Raw genomic sequence first — 24165 nt, 5'->3', positions numbered from 1 at the left:
GTTTGCTGTGTCCCCACATGGCTTGTGGCAAACTGCAAACGGGACTTCTTATGGTTTTCTGTTAACAATGGCCTTCTTCTTGCCACTCTTCCATAAAGGCCAACTCTGTGCAGTGCAGGACTAATAGTTGTCCTATGGACAGATTCCCCCACCTGAGCTGTAGATCTCTGCAGCTCGTCCAGAGTCACCATGGGCCTCTTGGCTGCATTTCTGATCAGCGCTCTCCTTGTTCGGCCTGTGAGTTTAGGTGGACGGCCTTGTCTTGGTAGGTTTACAGTTGTGCCATACTCCTTCCATTTCTGAATGATTGCTTGAACAGTGCTCCGTGGGATGTTCAAGGCTTGGGAAATCTTTTTGTAGCCTAAGCCTGCTTTAAATTTCTCAATAACTTTATCCCTGACCTGTCTGGTGTCTAAATCCAATCGAGAATCTGTGGCAAGATCTGAAAACTGCTGTTCACAAACGCTGTCCATCTAATCTGACTGAGGTGGAGCTGTTTTGCAAAGAAGAATGGGCAAAGATTTCAGTCTGTAGATGTGCAAAGCTGGTAGAGACAGACCCTAAAAGACTGGCAGCTGTAATTGCAGCAAAAGGTGGTTCTACAAAGTATTGACTCAGGGGGCTGAATAATTACGCACACCCCACTTTGCAGTTATTTATTTGTAAAAAATGTTTGGAATCATGTATGATTTTCGTTCCTCTTCTCACGTGTGCACCACTTTGTGTTGGTCTTTCACGTGGAATTCCAATAAAATTGATTCATGTTTGTGGCTGTAATGTGACAAAATGTGGAAAAGTTCAAGGGGGCCGAATACTTTTGCAAGCCACTGTAAGACAACTGCATTTAATGCAACAATTTATCAGCCTACCTAACAAGGAGCCAACCTATCAGCAAATTAGATGACTAATATAATAACAGTCACTGGTGTGTATCCTCAGTTTCACATCAATTTTATGTTGCTTAATGCATGAAAAATATTTATGAAAAAAACCACAGTGGAAATGTTGTTCTAAACGTTGGTATCAGTATCTGTTCATCCCATTCAAGCTCAGTATTGTGACTACCCGGAGCAACACAGACGTGGTCAACATTAGCTCTGATTAATCCTCCACTCAACGGCAAAAAGAGGCATGGGAACAAATTATCATTTAAAGTCAAAGATAAGAATGTTGCTTGAAGTGCAGAGAAATATGTTAGTGGGGTGGTGGTGATATACCTGCTTAACACTCTGGAAATCAATCTCACTCTCTTGGCAATTTTAAATGAAAAATTCTTAACATGTTTTGAAAAAACAAAAGTACTTCTTGTTTGACTTCAAACCATAGGGTCAGGGTTCAGGGTTGGGGTCATCGTTGATCAGAACGGTTATGTTTTAGCAAGTAAAAACAATTATGTTGTTACTTGCGTTACAAAGGTTCTTCAGTTATCTGTGCGGCAGGCAGAACGAAAGGAAAAAATTAATCAGACAAATGTGTATTTATCTTCCTGCGCACTCGAGCTACAATCAGCTGATTTGAGTTCATGTGCAGGAGGAGGAAAATAGTGGAGCGATCTACAGCAGGTCGAGGCAGACGGCCCCGCCCCTCCCTGAGCCTGGTTCTGCTGGAAGTTTCTTCCTGTTAAAAGGGAGTTTTTCCTTCCCACTGTCACCAAGGTGCTTGCTCATAGGGGATCATGAATGTTGGGTTTTTCTCTGTATGTATTATTGTAGGGTCTCCTTTGCAATATAAAGCGCATTGAGGCGACTGTTGTTGTGATTTGGCACTGTATAAATAAAACTGGATTGAAATTGAACTGTAACAAAATCAATGACGGGTCAGGTTTGTAGCCTCCATTTCTATCTGTTCATGTTTCTGCAGTGATGATCGCTTTGAAGTTTCTTTGGGTAGGTTATAAGCTTAGCTTTGTGTTGCTGGCCGTGTGTTCATACATGAATAGTAAAAGAAAGCTTGTATGTGTGTCCTCATTAGGACAGGGATGTGTGTTGGTGTGTGGAACTGTAGTTTATATTGTTAACTGGTAATTAGGTGACGGTGCACTTCCAGTAAGACATGTTCAGAGTAACGAGAAAGTAATGCTGAGTAGTGTAAGAAATTACTTTCTCTGGTGAGCAATTAACAAATAGTGCACAACCATCACTATCACCAACAACACATTTAGATGGTTTGGTATTGTTTGTTACAGTATTCTGTGATTCTCACCGCATACTTCATAATAGTAGGGCTGAGACTAAATCACCAACAAAATTTGACCTGGTGTTACAAAGGCCCCACTTGAAAATCACAGAATCTAGAGGCACTAATTTACAGTTTCGATTAGCTTGTAAATAGTCTGTCTTTTTTAGAACAGGAACAACTTCCTCTGATTCTCATTGTTTTTCACATTTATCCATTTTTTTTGATGCAAAGAACTTAGTTTCTTCACTAGCTAATGGAAATATTGGAACACTTTTAATGCAATCAGCACACCATGTTCACGGTGTATAGTGCACGCACGCACGCACACACACACACACACACACACACACACACACAAATAAATAAATTAAAAAAACACATCAGGCTTCAATGAATCAAAATGGATGCTGACTCGTGCATATGTTGCGATGATAAGAGCAGAGCACAAAGTGAGAAAATGAATCTTAACCTAGACCAGGCATACTCTTTTGTTGGATCTCTGCTTGAAGGCCATACATAATAAAAACATGACGCCATCACCAGTTCATCAGCAGTTCTCAATGTAAATGGGTTTTACATTGATAAAACCCTACAGAGGGACATCAGGTTCCAACTGTGCCTTCTGGAGAGTGCAGATAGAAGAGAAGGAAAAGATGAAGTGGATACTGAGGTTTACAGAAAACCATTTACACAGATCACTACCTGCTGTCAGATTCACATCATCTGATGGAGCTCAAACTGGAAGTAATCTGGACCCAACTCCACTGGCAGTGACCGTATCAACAAAAATAACAGTTGCCTAAAACTCAAGTAACATCCAGCTTTGCAAGCCTGGAGTTACACTCACTGAGCTTTCATTAAAAAGCATAAAGCATCCAAAAGGAGCTGGAGAAAAATAAACAAGACAAAGCAGACCATAGTGAGACACGAACATATTGTCTTTCAGTATGTGGCTCTGTGGATTTGGGCTTTTTCCCAAATGCAAAATTACTATGTTTTTACAGAATTGGCAATATGTTGAGATAAAGCCTGCTTAAACATTACCAAGGAGGGGACACCTGCACAATAGTGAGTCTGAACAGAACACCCACAAACAAATGCAATTCTAGCCAGACATTTGCACTAATGAACACAATCCAGCACATTTACAGCTGCAAGGTCTCAAATAAAAGAGCAAACTGAAGCTGGTGGTCAGTCGTGCTGACCCATGGACCCTTCAGTTCCCCTATGCTAAGCTTCTACTACTGACTCAGATGCAGTTCATACAGGTTGTACATCAAAGTTCCCCAAAATACTTTTTATATCAGAAATTATTTTAAAAAATGCTATTCTACACAGAAGTAAATTCAGGAACAAAGATTGGGAACATTTTGATGATGTATCCTGTACTTTGGGGCATGTACCAGTTTTGCATTCAATGAAATCATTTTCCTTTTCCTTCTTTGAATTTCTTCCTTGGCTAGATAAATGTAGTCGTGTGCTGTGTGCGCTCAGGTGTTTGGAGCTGACCAATAGGAGCAGCTTTAGCAGGTAAATTTGCAGGATGTGTTGCTGATCTGAACTGTGGAGCAAAACCGGTTCGAGGGCTGAGGTAAGAATATCAGGGATACTGAGAAGAGCAGGTCTGTCTTAGATTCCTAGTTTAAGCATAATTTCGAGAACACAACTTTGGCCATCTTTGTTGAAATTCAGTACTGTGTGTTCTGCACTACACAGTATGAAAGCAGTTCTCTGTGTGATTTCACAGTTTGAATCGTAATAATCTTTTATTAAACAATTTCAGTTTTATTATTATTTGCTTGAAAATGCAATAATGGAGAGGAAAGAGCAGAATCACAGCGATTCTGCAAGACTACCAAAGTCCAAAAGAAGGGAGTAATCTTATCTCTAGCTGTTACCTTTTCCTGCTGCTGACACCCTTAATCTTATTTCCACCAAATATAAAAGCCAATAATCGGTCTCTAAAGCTGATCCACTATATGGCTGCATATTGCTTCACAGTGTGATTTCTACCTGCAGCAGTGTGTCACCATGTCTCTCTGTAATTTTAACATAATTGCATTCATTAAACAGTCTGCACACCTACGTCTTATTGTAAGCTCCAGCTTGACCCAAACTTCATTTGGAGCACAACTCCCTGGGCAATTGTAATTGATGTGCACTTGCTCTTCGTGTTCCTCGGCAAACACTTGTTAATAGAGCAGGACAGCTCAAGACCTCGCTGTAATCACAAGTGTTTAGCGCTCATTCTTTGTACTCACTTCATCACCATGCCTAATTAGAATCAATAAACATGGTGAGCAAACATTAATCATCAGGGCTTTCGCTATTTCCTTTTACAGACCAAAGCCCAGAGGGTGAGGTGTCTTAACCTCATCTTTGCCACCGTCCCACTAACCTGCCTTTAGAACCGCTCTCGAGCACAGTGCTGGATATTCCATAGATATAGCTGGGGTGCTGTCAGGAATAAAAACCCTTTGAAATTGCCATGAAGCTTTTGAAGCCCGTGTCCCACTGCTCAGCTCGCTGAGGGTTTTCATCTCTCCCCATCTCTCCTCATTTGCAGAGCTCTCAGGGCCTCACTGAGCAGCTGTAATGAACTCCAAGGGAAAAAAAATGAAAAGAATCCATAGAGGGGAGGACTGTAATGGACAGCCAGTCAGTCATGCACTGTATATGCTGGAGGTTGCTTTATGCAAACAAGCTGCTTGTAATAATCTACAAATCTGTTTTAGAACAGCAGGGTTTGTTACTCATTTTCAAACATATTGTTCAATACTGAAGGGGAGAGGCATCGGAAAGGGGAGATGCGTACCCTCTTTATCCTGCAAAGGAATGCACTACCCCACTAAGCTTCAGCTTCGCAGCTCTGGTCGTAATGGGTGTTGTTCATTTTTTTATCTGAGCGGATTTGAGGAGGCCACCCATAAGCTAGCTCACAGCAGGCGATGGAAGCTTTCACCAGCAAACGGAAATGAGTGACAAACACTGAAAAGCAGAATGGGGAATGGGAAGATCAGAAATGAGATGTTTTATCAGGCTGATAAAAACTGTATGGACTACCACCAGGACAGAAATAGCTGTAATGGAGACAGACTGTCAGAAAATGGGCTTACAAATTCTTGGGCTGATGAATAGTTAAAAGAACAAAAGCAAAACCCTTCAATTTACCCAAAAGATGCAGACTTCCATTTGCGACAGGGGTAACTCCTTCTACATGGAGGGGCAAAAAGGTTTAGAGGGATCTCAGAGACTTCTACGGGCAATGAGGCGTGCCGCCTGCAACATAAAAAGAGAGAGGCATGTTGAAGTGGTTCATAATGCACATTTTGTGAAGTTCAAGAAATTATAGCAGCACATTTTCACTCAGAACCAGACAGCAAGTGATGCATGGGCGATGACATGTTGCAGCATGAACTGTGGTGTACTGTATAGCAAGAAGGGCAGCCCGCTCACTCCCACCAAGCTGAATGTTGTGCTTGGCAGAAAGAGAGATTACTTCAGTCCACTGCCTGCAGCATTTTAATGCCTTCGAATCAGAGCTGAGAACTCGCATATATGCACAGTGGGCTGAATCAGCACACAGAGCTCTGAGCCAGGTAGAGAGCAGAGAGAGAGGAAGAAGAGGAGGAGGAGGGAGGCAGGAGCTGAGGCGTGATCGAAATGTACCAGGCTGAGAGTAACGTGAGACGATACCAGAGGACAGGAAGGAAGAAGAAGACAAGAGGAAGCGGTTCAATTACTCTCTATTATCTACACTGTTAGCATCAATGACCTTCATAGCTCCAATCTGAAGTGTCAGTTACTGTCTATAGTAATTACCAATTTTGTCATATTTTAAGAAAATGATTTAAAGGTGCTGCACGTAATACAGAAACCCGAGGAGTTGTGGAGTGTGGTATTTAAATTAGAATCACTTTCATATCCACTGTACAAAGTCATCATCTGTGGCTATTTTCTCCAAGAACATCTTTGTACGTCTTGTATAAACCCGCTGTATCGCTCTCACACACACACACACACACACACACACACACACACACACACACACACACACACACACACACACACACACAAAGCTGCTCATTTTATAAATAAATGATGATTGTTTCAGTTCTTTCCAGGAGCCTGTGCCTAAAGTACAGAGGAGGAAGTTCACCTTCAGGATTTCTAACGCATGTAAATAGAAAAGATGAACAGATCCACTGTGGCATCATGCATTGCTTAGTGAAATCCTGTCGTTAAGCCACGAGCTGAGTGGCTTTTTTGGCTGTCACCATCTTCGAGTTTTCACACCACACATGACAAGCAAGGTTTGGATCAGACAGGGAAACTCTGACGGAAGATTTAAAACTAGCAACTGAGACCATAAAATCATCAAGAAAGTGTTTGCTTAGATTACTTATCTCTTCCTAAATGTAACCAGGCAGGTTTTGATTCCTAAACTAAACCAAAATGTGTCTGAAAAGTAAAATGAACAAAAAACAACTCACCAGCAAAATCGAAATATAATAAATCACGATAACCTCACATTTTACACAAGACATGAACTCCAGTCTTCTCTTTGGCCCATTGGTCTACTATGTTTTCCTCCCCATGTGGGTGTTAATGCTAACATGTTTCTTTAAGTCATCATAACAAGCAAACTACCCAGTACCTGAACCGTTTGACCTGGTTTACAAAAAATGCTAGCGAGGGACAAATGCAGGATGGCACTGATATGACTGAAATTTATCAGAATCAGAATCAGAATCAGAATACTTTATTAATCCCTGGGGGAAATTATTTTTTGTTACAGTGCTCCATTATAAACCAACATTAAGACAAGACAGACAATACGCTAACTAAGAATAGTACAATATATACATATATATACATACATAAGTCACTCAGAAATAAATAGCTGGAAAAGAAACATGTGTAGTTGTAGCAGTAACCAGTGTGTTAAGTGGATGCGTTGTACAGGGAGATGTCCACAGGCAGGAAAGATTTCCTGTGTCGTTCAGTGGTGCTTTTCGGTAATCTCAGTCTCTCACTGAACGAGCTCCTGTGACTGACCAGCATGTCATGGAGTGGGTGGGAGGTGTTATCCAACATTGTCTTTATCTTGGACAGCATCCGCCTCTCCGACACCACCTTGAGGGAGTCCAGCTCCATCCCCACAACATTACTGGCCTTACGGATTAGTTTATTAAGTCTGTTGGCATCTGCGACCCTCAGCCTGCTCCCCCAGCATGCAACAGCATAGAGGATCGCACTGGCCACAACAGACTCATAGAAAATCCTGAGCATTTTCTGGCAGATGTTGAAGGACCTCAGTCGCCTCAAAAAATAGAGACGACTCTGGCCCTTCCTGTAAAGTGCTGTGGTGTTTTTAGCCCAGTCCAGTTTATTGTCAATGTGTACTCCAAGGTATTTATAGTCCTCCACAATGTCAACACTAACCCCCTGGATTGAAACAGGGGTCAAGTGTTTCCTGGTCTTCCTGAAGTCCACGATCAATTCCTTGGTCTTTGCCACGTTGAGCTGCAGATGATTCTGCTCACACCACGTGACAAAGGAGTCGACCACAGCCCGGTGCTCTGTCTCATCATCCCTGCTGATGCATCCAACCACCGCAGAGTCATCAGAAAACTTCTGAAGATGGCAGGTCTCTGTGCAGTGGCTGAAGTCTGTGGTGTAGAGGGTGAAGAGGAAGGGGGAGAGGACAGTCCCCTGTGGTGCCCCTGTGTTGCTGATCACCTTGTCAGACACACACTGTGGGAGACGTACATATTGTGGTCTTCCTGTCAGGTAATCAACAATCCAGGACACCAGAGAAGCATCCACCTGCATCGCTGCTAACTTATCACCCAGGAGGGTCGGCCTGATGGTATTGAAAGCACTAGAAAAGTCAAAAAACATGACCCTCACAGTGCTCGCCGGCTGGTCCAGATGGGTGTAGACACAATTGAGCAGGTAGATGATGGCGTCCTCAGTTCCAAGACGAGGCTGATAAGCGGATCCAGATGTGGTCTTACTATGGGTCGCAGCTGGTCCAGGATGAGCCTTTCCAGGGTCTTCATGATGTGGGAGGTCAGTGCCACGGGCCTGTAATCCTGGGGGCCACTGGGACGTGGCGTCTTTGGTACAGGGACGAGGCATGATGTCTTCCACATCACTGGGACCCTCTGCAGACTCAGACTCAGCATAAACAGTTTATGAAAGACTCCACACAGCTGGGGGGCACAGGTCTTGAGGACGAGGGGACTCACTCCGTCTGGTCCAGCAGACTTGCCTGAGTGAAGTCTCCTCATTTGCATCTCAACCTGGTATTGAGTGAAGGTGATGGGTGGGGGAGGGGTGTCAGGAATCTCACAGGAGGCAACAGCGCCATGTGAAGAGAGAGGCTGGCACAGTGGTGTGGCTCTGGATTCCAGGCTGACTGCAGGTGAGGTTGTGGGGGTGGGAGCAGACACTGTGGTGTCGAATCTATTGAAAAACAGATTCAACTCGTTAGCTCTATTCTCACCTCCCCTGCTGTTGGTTGGCCTGAATCCAGTGATGGTCTTCATGCCCCTCCACACCTCTCTCATGCTGTTCTGCTGGAGTTTCCACTCCAGCTTCCTCCTGTAATTGTCCTTAGCCTCTCTGATCTTGTCCTTTAGTAACACCTGGACCTTCCTCACCTCCTCTTTATTGCCCCCTCTGAAAGCCCTCTTCTGAAATTCACCAAGCAACGATGACATCATAGAGCGAGGACACTTTGGGCGGCATGGTGTTGTGCGGATTAGCACAATCATCTTAACAACAGTGTTCTCTCTGTGCTTGTTTCTTTTACATGCAGCTCTGGTGTGCAGGTTAGATTAACTGGGGATTCTAAATTATTCGTAGGTGTGGATGCAAAACAGATAAAGTGCTGTTTGATTGTATAATGTGGCCTGAAGTATAGAGCACTCTGAATGGCCAGTAACACTAGAAAAGTGTTATTTACATGTCTTTCATTTCAAAGAGCATACACTTGTTCATAGAGCATGTTGTTCACAAAATGTTTTTGTGCAAATAACCTCGCAGGATCCCAGAGAGTCAAGTCAAGGCTTTGCTAAACAACGAGGAGTGAGGAGGCAAGGTGGGATCAGGAACCAGCCATCGGGGCGAATACTATACTGCCCATAAATAAACCAGCTATACATCTCCCCTCGGTGTCTAATTGCCGCACCTAGCTGAGAAATGGAAGCAGTAGACACTTGTCATTGAATCCCTTACAGTGAGGACTGATGCCAACTGGTCCACTAGATAATGTGCTGCTATCGGATGCTGAGGACGTGCTGGTCTGCTGACAGTACTGAGCCTGTTCACACTGTACGCTCACAAGTCCTGACCTCCAAACGTAGCAAATGTACTTTCAAGGGAGGTTTACCTCACAGGGGGATTTTAAAGACTTTCCCAAGTTCTGAGAATAAAATGTGCTATGTTCTTTTTTTTAAAGTCCTTGCAAAGTCATTCTTTGGGGACTGATATTTTCCTGTCTCTCTACCCTGTGTGATACTCCCACATGCATCAATCACACAGAAAGAGAACATTTTCTGGTGTCAGAAGAACTCTGTAAGCAGCAGTGCAAACGCAGAACTGATGCTTAAATGGAATGCAGCAAATTAGATTGGGCTTGATGAACTTGTAAACCTTTGAGCTTAGGCAGAATTAACTTCAAGAGGTATTTCTGTAAGGCTGATACATAAACAAGCATAAAAAAATTTGCTTTGATCAGCTTGATATAAGCACAAGACTGTATGTGAGGAATACCAATAATGGTTTAACATGGAAAGGATGACGATTTTCAATAGGATTCCTAAATAAAGCTAAATAAATATTTGTCTTGATGCATGCTCAATCATCCAGGTAAGCAAATCTCCCAAAGTTGATTCTGTTCATCTGGACGTAGTGTTTCATCATCATCCAAGTGACTTCTTCAGTCTCAGCTGACTGCAGGTTCCCCCAACCTTATAAACAGTACATTTGCACAATGACTGAAACTAGCACCACTGAATGAACAATTGGCTGGGAGGTCAGTTCCTTGATCATTAATATGATCATAAACAGATATTCCACTGTGGTAGATTCCTACACATCTAACTTAGAAAGTCAGCTTCTGCAAATCTCCCTACAGGGAAGGAGGCAACCTTGTTCATTCACTGAGATCAGCAGCACACTTTCCAGTTGGAGAGTTAAAAAATGACTCTGTAATGTTTTACAGTATCAGGAACTGCAAGTTCTAACTTGTGAATGATGCAGTGAGGGTTCTTCTTTTTTTTTAATGCAGCTGCACTGTCACACAAAGGCATCAAACTGTGCACATAATTTCTTCAAAGCTTTGCTTTGCAGCAAGAGTTTCTGCATGATGTCTCAGGCAGAGACCCCAGTGCAAAGCTGCAATTCAATAAGATGAAATACCCAGCTGCACATGTCACCACTGTTGGGAATTCTGAGGTCAATTATGCAGTATTCCAACGTTCTGAATCCGGTTTGTCTTTTATTTAGGTGTCACTCTGAAATGTTAGTGCTTTGGCTTAATGCAAAGCTGGAACATCCATACACACAGAGCACTGAAAGTGAAAGTTTGTGATTTGTGGTGTAGATTGTTTCAAGATACCAGGCTGAAAAATATTTGTTTAATGATTTGAAACACAAGTATAACAGATATCTGAAAAACTAAGAAATCAAATGCTTCATTACTTCAGTGTACATATACACAGTGCTTAACAACTTTATCAGGAGAAAACACATAGAAATGTGTCAAAAACTTGTTTGGAAATACAATTTAATATTAATTTTTTAGACTTAAATTTGAGCTGGCACATCAGAATCATCTGAGAACTCAGAAATGAATCAAGGACAGCATTCAAACACTAAAGCTAATATTTTTAATAGTCCCAATTCAAAGCATTCTCATTATTCTAATAAGCAGATAATTTCTGGTTTGACAGTGTTCAGTCTGATGTGTTCTCTTCACCTTGGTGAAAAAAGTAAAAGTAAATGTAAATCCTCTGAAGGCACTGCACTTGTGATTGGAAGACCCTGTGTAAAATGTGAAGCAGCACAGTAGTGTGCTGTCTGGATAAACATGCCCTACAGGACAAATGGGTTGTGGTCTTCTGTGACCTGGAGCTGCCAGTAATAATCTCTCCTCCGTGGAGGTTAAGTCCTGGAGGAAGATTTCCCACTGCCTCCCACATAAGCCTTCTGTTATCACAGGAATGCAGGTTCTGCAATCGCTAAACACTTCCTCCCAAAACCTGTAAACTACAAAGTCTTACAAAGTGGTTTCAAGGACTAATTGAGCGCAGTAATTGGGGGATATGCTAGATAATCATTTACAGACCCACACAATCATAATCAATACATACATATTTATTTTTTATCCTCAGTAGGAATAAAATTTCCCAAAACACCACAAACTGATTGACAATATTGAACAGTCTAAAATGAAAATAACAACTAAATCATAAAATGACTGTCAGCTTCATTCAACTTTTAAATTCACATTAAGCCAAAGCTTGATGTGAATGTTACTGTTTTAGAGTGAAAAAAATCCCCGAACTCCTAGAAACATTCCTACTGTGCCAACCACATGCCTATTCTTTGACATCAGAATTCCCTGCAAATGTAAAATCTTCAGCTTATTCTTTCATTTTATTAAATTGCAGCTATGCACTGGGCTGCTCCCTGCAGCATCCTGCAGTTATAAGAAGCACCACTGGAGAAACTACAAACACGGGTTGTTGGCTTTACAAACAGTAGTGCTGCTGCGGTGCTGGGTCCATATAGCGGAGTAGGCACGCTCCAATGTGAAAATATCAACCATAACCACACCAATTATTCACTTGATCACTCAGAAATGAGAACTTAGAGTCCAAGAATTTGTAGAAGAAATTTACAGAGCTTACAGAGATGTTTTCACACATTATTAACTCAAACTGGAAGTCAGTCTAAATCTGACATGTAGATGTCTACTGTGGCAGAATATTTATTTATTCTTTCATAAATTATATAAGTACAAAGTGAGGCTGAACATCACTGCCTACTACGTAAGGGTTGGTTGCTGGCTGCTGTCATCTGTCATAAAGAAGTAAAATGAGATAATAAGACGTGTTTTGTTAAAGGCTACTCACTGTCGTGGCACAAAATGGTGAATAGACTGTAAAATAATGAAATAATGTTTTTTGTAAAAGTTAAACTGCCTAAAAGTCAGTTATCTAAATTCTGTGGACCCCTAAACTGTTTAACATCAGGCAAATAAAGACATAACTGGGAAAAAAATCAATGAATCAATTGGTCAATGAAATCTCTATGATATTGGTGAATCTAATAATAATAACAATATATAATGGAGAGGTTAAAGTTGCCTGAAATGATCTGGAACAGTGTTCTGTCACCTTCAGTCAATGAGCAATAAAACTGACAGACATTTGATGTATATTACTGTAATGATCTTTTTTTCATGATGGCATGGAGATACTTTGCTCAGAGATAAAAAAAAATAAAATAAAAGCATCTCATGACCCACTTACACTCTCAACAGATCCTTTTTTTCTTTTTATCCCTGTGATGTGTTCATGGTACAGATTTAAAGCTACAGCTGGTGTTTCATCAACCAGTTAATGCTACTATAGAGGAGCGAGCGAGTAACATATTCTTAAGTTGCAGGTAATTTCAAACACTTTTCAAGCAGCTGAAGAAATATTACTAAACACAAAAACTGTTTCTGTGCAGTTTTTCACTAGCTAGTGTGCAGTTGCTGTGTTACACAGGGAGAGAAAAAACAGATGAATGTGTAACACAGAGATGGAGAAAGTTGTAAAAGTGGGATAGGCTATTGCAAAGATAAGCACTGCTCAGCAGATGAAATTTAGCAAACGCGAAATTTAAATCTTACCGTCCTAATTTATTTTAAAGGTTTTAAATCAAAAACTGATACTTTCTGCTGAATTATGTTTCGTAAAACATCTTGCAAAAAATAAATAAAATTGTTATTCAAACTGCATCAAACCTTTATAGTACAGTGTAGTCCAAAGCACTCTGGTTAGCTTGCAGGTGAAGTTTACAATGACACACCATATTTTGGGCTGCTACACACCAGACATGGTTTTCATGGTCAGGCTTAGGTTAGAGTGTAGCAAACATCTATTAAAATATAAGTTGATGATGATGATTAGATTCACTCATTGACTTCTCCCACTGACCACATGCAGTGTGTCTGTATTATAAAACAGGCACACTGCATTATTACATTTGTCTGTAAATGCAATGTATTATTGTTACTAATCACTATACAGCTACAACCACGATATTTTGTGAGCCCACCGTGTTTTCTATACAGTCTAAGGTCTCCAAACACGGGTGGAGCATGTTACAGCAGTTGCATATTTTGAAAGTGACCTGTCCCATCCCCCACTGTAGAGGCAACGAGCACTGGTCAGTGAGTTATTTACTTTCAGGGTCATGCATCACTGCAGCCACACTGACTGTACAAAAAAACAATCATCTGCATTTGGTTTCCTGAGGGAGAAGAGAGCAGGGAGAGGAGGAGGGTGCGGGAGGTTGGGGGTCAGGTTCCACTGGTAATGGTGTCGGTGAGGAGTCAATACTGTATGCTCCCTCTCTTAATCAGCACAGTACAACAAGGTCAGCTCCTCTGGAAACACTGCTGCACCGTGGCCGATCCAGCACCATCTGTGGTGGTGTCTGAGCCCTGCTGCAGCACACGGGACACAAGAACTTTATCATGGGCGTGTGACGGCACAGTCTTCAGGAAAAAAAACAACAACAATAACAAAAAAACCCCACTGTGACTTCTTAACTTGTTCCTGTTGGATGAGTAACATCCGCTAGTTATGTAACACAGAGTCTGCTGTTTGCTGTGCTACTCAAACAACAGGTTTAAGCGGTTTTCCTTTACATAATACCAAAATCCAAATCTTTTTCTTTCCTCTAGATGAGCCGTAAGCATGCTTACTAATGGTATTACTCAAACAAGAGGGCCACAGCTCTCTAATGTCAGATATCCTGATATTCTTTTAGTCTATGGGTTTGTGTTTTCTAAGGCAAATGCTCTTACACAACAGGGAACTCATGTCCTGATAGATTTAAAATATTGACGTGTGCTGATTATGACAAGATCAGATTGTTTTTGCTAAAAGTGAAATTTGTAAAAATGGTGATTAATCTGACAGAGTGAAATATTGAAGGAATCCAATTAACCTTTCCTGATTCAGCGTGAGGCTTTTGGAAATCGGCTTTGCTGTGGTGTGCCTCCCACTATCGTTCTCACCATCTCTTTTCTCTCATCAGCTTTGCATCACTGGAGTCCAGAGGGAGAGACATTTATAAGCCTCAGTAGTAAATACAAAGAGTTAATTATTCATGGAGCCTACTACCCAGTTATTACCATGTAAGGAGGAAGGGGAAAAAAGGAGGAAAACCTCTCAATTAATTATTGTAGTTTATGGCACTTTCGAGCATGAGTGTCTGGAATCTGTGTTACAGGGGAATCTTTGTTTACAACTGGGCCACTCGGCTGTGTCGTTCATCATCACCACAGGCTCAAAGAATCGCTTCATGGTGCATTCACTGCCTATATCTCCTTATCCCCCAGGAGCAGATCAAGGAACGGAAAAATAAACAGAGGCCTCGTAACACATAAGCACAATTAGGAATGCCGGCCCGTCAGGCAGCGCAGTTCATGAAGGATAACATACAACTTTCAGGGGAACGCCGAACAAAAAACGGAATGTGTCAAAGAGTCAGGCCTTTACAATTTATCATCCTCTGTCAAACACATTAGCAGGGCTGTATGTTGCTGTTCCTGTGGACGTGAGAACTTGCATCCACAGTTTCTCTGAGGAAAACAGTCCTAGTTGCTTCAGAAGTCCATTCCTGCCCTGAGTCAAGCTGTTGTATGTCTCTGCATATTTAGTGCCATAATGACGATTCAAATTTTAAGCAATCTAACAAAGGCAAGAAGCCTAAAAACACTGTTTAAAAAGTAACTTGTTATGGTAGCTTTACAAAAGTTGACATTTCTCATGACAGTATGAATGTCAATACTTTGGTGTTACCAGTGAGTGCCTTTAGTGTAAGAGGGCTGTTTTTAGAGAAGTTAGACAGAGCAGAGCTGAACACGGTCATGGCCGTGGGAAATTTCCTCACACAGGTGTGTTGATGCCACGTGATAGTCCATAACCACTTCTACAGCCAAGTTATCCTTGGGGTGCTTCTTATACAATGCAATGTCAGCATACAAAACAGTGGATTTCTGCCAGCAGAGCAACTTTTCAGCTGGAATAATATGTAGTGCATCAACCCCATGTGACCTGGTGTGTCAAAGAAGTTAAAAATGGTTCATCCTGCTCTCACCCCAGGGACGAAGGAGACAGCAGGAGGTCAAAGGAAGAAGAGAAGGTTAAAAGTAGACCTGCTGACAGACCTGACTTCTGCTAATTGACACCCTTGGAACACCAGAGGGTTCTGTTGTACTCAGGCTATTGAGAACTACAATACTGTGGAAACACAGGTCAGGTTCCTGATATATAGTATCTCACAAAAGTGAGTACACTCCTCACATTTTTGTAAATATTTTGTTCTATTTTTTCATGGGACAACACTGAAGTTATGACACTCTGATACAATGTAGAGTAGTCAGTGTACAGCCTGTACAACAGTGTAAATTTGCTGTCACCTCTAAATAACTCAACATACATCCATTAACGTCTAAGCTGCTGGCGACAAAAGTGAGTACACCCCTAAGTGAAAATGTCCAAACTGTGCTCAAAGTGTCATTTTTTTGTGTGGCAACCATTATTTTCCAACACTGCCTTAACTCTGTTGATCATGGAGTTCACTAGAGCTTCACAGGGTGCCACTGGAATCCTCTTCCACTCCTCCATGATGACATCACAGAGCTGGTGGATGTTAGAGACCCTGCGGTCCTCCACCTTCCATTTGAGGATGCCCCACAGATGTTCAATAGGGTTTAAGTCTGGAGACATGCTTGGCCAGTCAAGTACCTTTACCCTCAGTTTATTTAGCAGGGCACTGGTCTTTTTGGAGGTGCGTTTGGAGTTGTTATCATGTTGGAATATTGTCCTGTTGCCCAGTTTCTGAAGGGAGGGGATCATGCTCTGCTTCAGTATGTCACAGTACATGTTGGCATTCATGGTTCCCTCAATTAACTGTAGCTCCCTGCACCAGCAGCACTCATGCAGCCCCAAACAATGACATCCCACCACCATGCTTGACTGTAGGCAAGACACACTTGTCTTTGTACTCCTCACCGGGTTGTCACCACACACCCCTGACACTATCTGAACCAAATAAGTTTATCTTGGTCTCATCAGACCACAGGTAATCCATGTCCTTAGTCTGCTTGTCTTCAGCAAACTGTTCTGTTCTTTCTTGTACATTATCTTTGTAACGTGGGACCCAAGAAACATACGCTGGAGCGAATATGATGACAGCAGAACTTTTATTTAATACTGTGGTTTGTTTACTGGGACACAGACACTCCCGCTCTCTCTCTGCTGTCACGTCCGCTTCTCCCCTCCGACTGTCACTGCCAACATATAAAGAGACACAATCACTGTCAGATCCCAGCACACCTGTTCACCCCGCCCCTGCGCTGCCCCGGGAGCTCACTGCGTCACCCCTCCTCTGCAGCTGGCCAGAGACCACACCCACGCCACAATCTTTAGACGAGGCTTCCTTCTGGGACGACAGCCATGTGATGCAGTGTGTGGCGTATGGTCTGAGCATTGACAGGCTGACCCTCCACGCCTTCTGCAGCAATGCTGGCAGCACTCATACATCTGTTTTCAAAAGACAACCTCTGGATATGACGCTGAGCACGTGCGCTCAACTTCTTTGTTCGACCATGGTGAGATTTGTTCTGAGTGGAACCTGTCCTGTTAAACCGCTGTATGGTCTTGACCACCGTGCTGCAGCTCAGTCTCAGGGTGTTGAGTATATTCTTATAGCCTAGGCCATCTTTATGTAGAGAAACATTTCTCTTTTTCACATCCTCAGAGAATTCTTTGCCATGATGTGCCATGTTAGACTTCCAGTGACCAGTATGAGAGAGTGTGAGAGCAATAACACCAGATTCAACACATCTTCTCTGCACTGGAGACTTTGTAACACTAACGAGTCACATGACAACAGGAAGGGAAATTGGGCACAGTTTGGACATTTTCACTTAGGGGTGTACTCACTTTTGTTGCCAGCAGTTTAGACATTAATGGCTGTGTGTTGAGTTATTTAGAGGGGACAGCAAATTGACACTGTTGTACAGGCTGTACAACCTGACTACTTTACATTGTATCAAAGTGTCATATCTTCAGTGTTATAGAACAAAATATTTACAAAAATGTGAGGAGTGTACTGACGTTTGTGAGATGCTGTATATACATATATATGTATGCACGCCTGTGTGTGTAAAAATCATCAGTAACATTAACCATCTTAGCCAAGTTAGCTCGAAAGGTAATTAACTCTAACAAGGTTTTTCATGAACATTTCCAACGAACCACAAGATATGTATTAAGTCGTATTTGTCAGAAAGCTCACTTGAAGTCTGAGTACAATGTCAGTGATTTATGCTGTGCTGTAATTTAAGTAGACACCAGAAAGACGAATATATCGAGTGTTCAGATCGTATATTTGCTTATTATTGAAAGAAGTCGTTTTTGATAGATTGTGCGCAGTGTTATTTCAGTCAGTTGTCATTCACAGCCATTCACAGTGAGTGAGAGGATGGGTGGCATTGACATTCATCAGTTTCCTGGACAGCTGTAGAAAAGAAAAAGAATCTGAGAGCACTGAGGAACGAGAAGCTGTCAGATGAGAGAAGTAGACTATATAGTAGTGAAAGAGATGAGTCAGTGTTTCCTGATTTAATAATCATTGTCATTCAGGTCAGAAATAGAGAATAATCCATTCCTGAACATCATGAAGAAAAACACCACTTGTTTACTGATATTCTTTTATGCTCAGCGTGGTGGAGTGCTTGAGTAATGAGAGAAGGAGAGAGAAAACCATGAAGCTGCTGACAGGGCAGAGAGAGTAGGTGACACAAGTGAGAGCGAGAAAAGCAGCGAATATTGAAGGTTAAGATTATATAAAGGCAAAAAAGAGAAAAGCGAATAGAGCAATGCAATACAATGGAGAGATATATGTCTGAATAAACATGAATAAATAAATAAATTCAACCTATTTGTAATTTAAAGCTGAATGACATGAAACTATGAAAAACAAACCTCTGGAGTCCACATCTAAAAAAAATGCTGGTGACTGCTTGCCTACCAAAATATCTCCTTTGGTAGTTCATGCAACAACAGACATCTCTAGGATCATAAAACCATTCACATAGACACACACACACGCTCAGTCACAAGGTAAAAAACATATCATGCTTTCACATCTGGTAAAAACTGGAAATACAGGGCTTTAAATGAAGGCCCCACATCCTTCCTATTAGCAGTTTGAAATCAGAGATAAAGGACAAAAAAGTTAAAAAGCACAAGAAATGAAATCCATCACACTATCTGGGTAGCTTTAATTTCATGGATATTACCATCTGTTGCAGACAAAAGGCAGTGTGGTACGGCAATTAGACGAAAGGAAGCTGAGGCTGAAAAGCTGGTGTGCCATATATTATTGTTACAAAATAATCTCCGGGATAACTCTGACTACAAATCCATTTCTTAACCTCAGCATGTTAAAACACTGAGGGTGTTAGAACACTCGTGGATTTCACTTCAGGTCATACTCACATTATTAGTGAGCGTCACAATTTTACCTTCCCAACAAAGGCAACAAACAAAATTTGAGTTTGTTACTCGGGGCGCTCATTAAATTGTCATGTAGAGGCAGCAGGGGGTTTGGAGAGACCTTCATGAAAGCAATAAGAAAGGAAGATTGGTATCAACAGTAAAATGAAGGAATATGAAGCAGTCTCATTTCCATATACTGCATTAAAGAAATGAGGTGATGTTGAAACCATTACTATTTATATCACTTCTCTATCATGGCAAAAGAGTGATAGACCAGAAACTGAGCAAGGAAAGGGAAATTCTAGCATAGTACATTCAAAAAAGTTGCCAAGTACCATAGCAGAGCAATGAGAACAACATAGCAGCGCTACAATGGCATGGTCAGGAGCCATGCACAGGAAGGGCCACTGAGGCACAGTGACTGTTCTCATAAATGAGTAAGTAAACAGGCTAATTGGTCATTTTAAATTCCCCGAAGGTGTGAAATGTGAGTGTCAATGGTTGTCTGTGTCCATGTGTTGGCCCTGCGACACACTGGCAACCTGTCCACCCTGAGACTGCTGTGGCCCCACAGCAATCTGGTTTGTTACATATTAAATAAAATAAAAAATCATATCAGAAGTGGTTCGAGAATGCTGCTGGTGGCTGACATGGAATTCTGTTGTAAATACTGATTGGATGACTGCATAGTTTCAATGAATTTACAGTTTGATCATTTCAATGATACATGTCACACTTACATACATATATATTAGGGGTGCAACGATACTCGTATCGATACGGTGCTTTCGGTTCGGTACGCATATGTATCGAACAATACTAAATTTTTAATTTATTTTATCAACTTTTCTTCTGACGATGCTGTCTGTGTTGAGCGCTCAGTGGATCTGCCTTCGACTACTCCGCCTAGGCTGCACTGTCGAGCGCAGATCCACTGAGCGCAGCGCAAGCTAGCAAGACAGAAGCTGAGCTCGTTGCAACATGGCAAATTGAACCTCCCCCACCCTCATTCAGATCTGGCCTTTGGAACTATTTTGGTCTTCATGTGAAGTATGACCCTGAAGGTAAGCGCGTCATGGACAAAAGTAAAACAGTATGTCGGATGTGCCACGCAATGCTCAATTACATGGGTGGGAACTACTGCGTTAGCGCAGTTAGCTTGTTAACGTGTTGACGCCGTCCAGCCCCACGCACGGGGCGATCCGCGGTAGCTTGTTAACGGAGATTTGCCGTGTTGTGGCGTTAACGTCATTTCAGATTAACGCTGACAGCACTAGTGGGAACAAAATGAATATGACTGCACATTTACGCCGACATCATCCTAGTGCAAAGACAAGTGGAAGCAGACAAAAACAACAAGCACGCCTGCTACAAACTTTACCCGAGTCATTTAGACAGCCGTTAGCACATGACTCTCCTTATGGGGGACCTGATATGTTTAATATGCTGCTGAGAATATAGCCCAGAAGAAGCGTATAGTATAGCTTTTATTTTGGAAAGAGCCATTTCTCTGTAATAAACTCTCTTTTCCAAAGATGAGTGATTTCTCGATCAGATAGATTTATTTTTTCTTACTTTGTTGTTTCAGCAACATTAAATTTAAAAACTGTACATTTGAGTTAAAATATATATTTATAATTTTAATAAATGACAAATTAAAAAAGCATGAACATTTTTTTGTATCGAAAAAATATCGAACCGTGACACCAAAGTATCGAACCGAACCGTAAATTTTGTGTATCGTTGCACCCCTAATATATATATATTTTTAGATATTCATATAGATTTTACTTTGATAAAAATCTTCAGCCTTTTCTCTAACATTACTCCTCGATACCTTAATTTCGTGTTAAAACAGTCTCTTCTTAAGATCACTTAGAAGGATGCTTAGCCAGCAGCATGTATACAGAGGGCATTTTGCTTCTTTTCAAAACATTGATTTGAAGTTAATTTGAAGTGTGAATCCATCAAAACAAGGTGTTAGTAGTTATAGCAGCATTACAGTACAATAGTAGTAACACAGCTTTATATACAATGCATAAGTCAAATATAAGCATAGGAGCAGAATAGATAATTGTGTTTTGCTAGGAGATGTAAATGTAAAGTAAAAGTACATCATAACTACTTAAAACTTAAGTTTAAGCAGTAAAGAAACCTATGGAAACACAAGCAATCAATCAAGCCAAGATTCTGACTGGGTTGGAGGTATGCAAATACTTAATGTCATTGGCAAATCGATTGATAACTTTTATGCCATGTGTTTGTTTTTCCCTGGACTTCTGGTTAATATTCTGTCTCTCTCCAATAAAATGAGACTACTACAAAAATTAAGACTCTTTTCTTTGGAAGTGAATTTGTAATTCAGCAGAGGATCAAATAATTATCTCTCCCTACTGTATCTGTGGGCAATTTAGCAAACTTCCAAAAAAAGAGATTTTTCTTCTCTGTTAGATAATGCTTAAAAATGACTACTCGAATAAGTGCAGAGGTGTATTTGTTTGGTTTCTTTCTGAAAGAAAGTCCATGGGACTCACAAAGAATTCATTATGTGGGTTTTATGAGTATTTTCCACAAGCTGCACTCCTCTGCCAGAAGTTAGGGATCTCCCTGCTGCCAAATCCGACCTTGAGTTCTGGATACACACCATATTTTCTCTCACTCTGTCCAATGTCTTGGTTTAGCTATTGTCATAGCTATCCTGAATCAATGGCACAGTCATAAACAAATAAATAAAATGACACTATTAACAGTTAACCTTCTGCAGCAATTCTGACCCTTCAATTTTATAAGGTGACATGGGAATACATGGGGTATGCTAATGTCCTTTAACTTTCTTGGACTGCCATCAGGCAAATTAGAAGAACGTGTCTTCAATTGTTTACTGATCTATGTATTTTTGATCTCCTTGATGTGGCACGGCATGAGCTGGTATCAGTTATAATTAGCTTTGGACCTCTCAATCTGAATCTCAGATTTCTTATTCAGTTCAAACTGATCTCTCTTTGGATTGTTTGATGGCAACTTCTTCATCTCTGACAGTTGGTGAGTGGATAGAGCTGTGTTGGGAGAAATAAAATGTCAAATTTGCCAACAAAACTAGCCAATTCGATTCATGAAAATGAGCATCGGCAAAATGCTTTGATGAGATTATCAGGCTACTGGCACATTGTCTAGGGTTGTGGGTAGAGTTTGTTTTAGGTCATTTGCAAATGGAAAAAAATGTAAAAATAAAATAGTTTGTCAAAATGCATTCAGGAAATTTCCCTGCAATTGTAACATACCCTAGTTTTCCAGTCGTTTCCTCACATGGGTTGCCAGTGACATGATTGATGTTAAGAGATTAACACAGTGCTAGTTATTGGATAACTCACAAAAATAAATAAATATCAATATTTAAAATCATCCACTAACTGGAAGGTTGGAAGATTAGTGATAACTGGGTGCTCCAGTCTCTGTGCCAAAGTATGCTTGGGCAAGCTACTGAACCTGAAGTTGCTCACAGTTGCAGTTCAGATAGAAAGCAGCTGAATGAGGCATGTTAAAAAGTGCTTTGAGTGCTCAAATAGAGTAGAAAAGCATTATATAAGAATCAGTGCATGACTCTAACCCTAACACTTTGCTATTAAAACACTATATAAAAAATTATTTTTGGTGGCGCAGTGATTAGCACTGTAGCAAAAAACCCCCCCAAAAAAACCAACAACTCTATTCTCATAAGTTTCAACAATCAGGAAACAAAGAACGACTCCATAACATAGGTTTAAGATTTTGAGTTTTGAGCTAGTGTTGGGGGTTGTCACCAGGGATGACACAGTGGACATGCGACACTTGTGTGACACTTCTCCTTGAGAAAAGATCTATCCCTCCAAATCCAAGAGGACCTGGTTGCAGCCACTGTGAAGCTCCACAGTAGGCAGAAACACGTTACCTCCACAGTATAGTTAGGGTTCCATGTTGGGTTTTTTGGCCTTTTTATGACTTTATTTGAAAGGGTACAGTGAACACATGCGGCAAAGGGCCATGGGTCGGATTCAAACCGGCCGCTCTCAGCCATGCAGCATATTGGGCATCTATGCGGCATCTATATGAAGGACTCTGTCCAAGCCTTTATGATCCACTTGACAGTTTCCACTGAATCTATGCAGGTCACGTGTTTCCACCTGCTGTCGAGGTCACGTGTTTCTGCTTACTGTGGAGCTCCACAGTGGCTGCAGCCAGACCCTTCTCTCCAAATCTAGTAAAAAAACAAACAAAACATTTTCTCATGTCCGACTCCTTTGAGACTAATATAAAATACAAAGCTCAGATTAAAAGAAAAGAGTGAAAAGCCCTTGTTTGGGGAGTAAATATTTGCATTCCAGCTGCTAGATCTGAAAAATAATCATCAAATATATTCATTACTTTCACTCCACTGCAAATTTAATAACAGAGACAACAGACACTGGAGCTTTACTATCATCCATCTGCTGTTAAAATTTTGAATGTACACCCTGAACACCTTCACTCCCACCTCTGTTCCACTCTGCTGCATAGTTAAAACCTAGCTCATATAGCTTCCAAGAGTGGAGTGGCAGGTCTATTGGTAATTTGCTAACCTCTGTGGTCAATGGACAAAAAGTAATTTTCCTGTCAGCGGAGTGAATCTGAACCACCACTTTGGAGTCATCAGTATGGTGTCCTACCGTTTCATCAAAACGCCACTGCAGCTAACGCAGCCACATGCAGGATCTTGCAATAAGACACTGCTGACAGTTTTTAAGTCCCACAGTGGAGACGTGAAGTGGAACAGTACAGCTGACAGTCATCTCTCAGGAGCTGGTGATGATTTCTGTAAGCCACCACACACAAAGACCCCCTGTCTTCTGCTAAAGTGGGGCTACTGCTTACAGCTGAGGTAATTCCATTTTCCTGGAATGAGGTTCTGTTAGTGCACTGAAGGCTGTTACAAAGCTTCAATATCCTTCCCAAGCATAAGCTCATGAGAGTTTATGCTTGACCCGATAAAGAGAGAGGCTTTACTCTGTCAACAATTCAGTCCTGTAAGTCTTTGCCTTTTTACAGGCTGATGAAATCCTTTTCCACTTTCACCATACCTGCAGCTTCACCGAACTGTGATATCAGAAACATGTCTGGATGGCCAACTGCATAATGTATCAAGCCAATTCCAAACTTTAATGTATTCAGA

At 41.3% G+C, this 24165-nt stretch overlaps 1 protein-coding gene across 5 annotated transcripts in view; it reads right to left on the bottom strand.

Annotated features, from left to right (window-relative positions):
• iqsec1b (IQ motif and Sec7 domain ArfGEF 1b) overlaps positions 1 to 24165 on the bottom strand; it is a 232011-nt gene that overhangs the window by 146745 nt on the left and 61101 nt on the right. For 3 of the 5 annotated variants that reach the window (XM_084927433.1, XM_084927434.1, XM_084927443.1), the window contains one exon: positions 5350 to 5457. The exons of the other annotated variants lie outside the window; for them this stretch is intronic. In XM_084927433.1, coding sequence (XP_084783559.1) covers positions 5350 to 5457 — 108 coding nt within the window. The remainder of the gene's footprint in view (positions 1 to 5349; positions 5458 to 24165) is intronic. 5 annotated transcript variants of the gene reach the window in all.

Source organism: Perissodus microlepis, chromosome 5 (assembly GCF_051167445.1).
Source record: "Perissodus microlepis isolate ML-2025 ecotype Zambia chromosome 5, ASM5116744v1, whole genome shotgun sequence".
Classification (NCBI taxonomy): domain Eukaryota; kingdom Metazoa; phylum Chordata; class Actinopteri; order Cichliformes; family Cichlidae; genus Perissodus; species Perissodus microlepis.
This window is presented reverse-complemented; position numbering and strand designations above follow the sequence as displayed.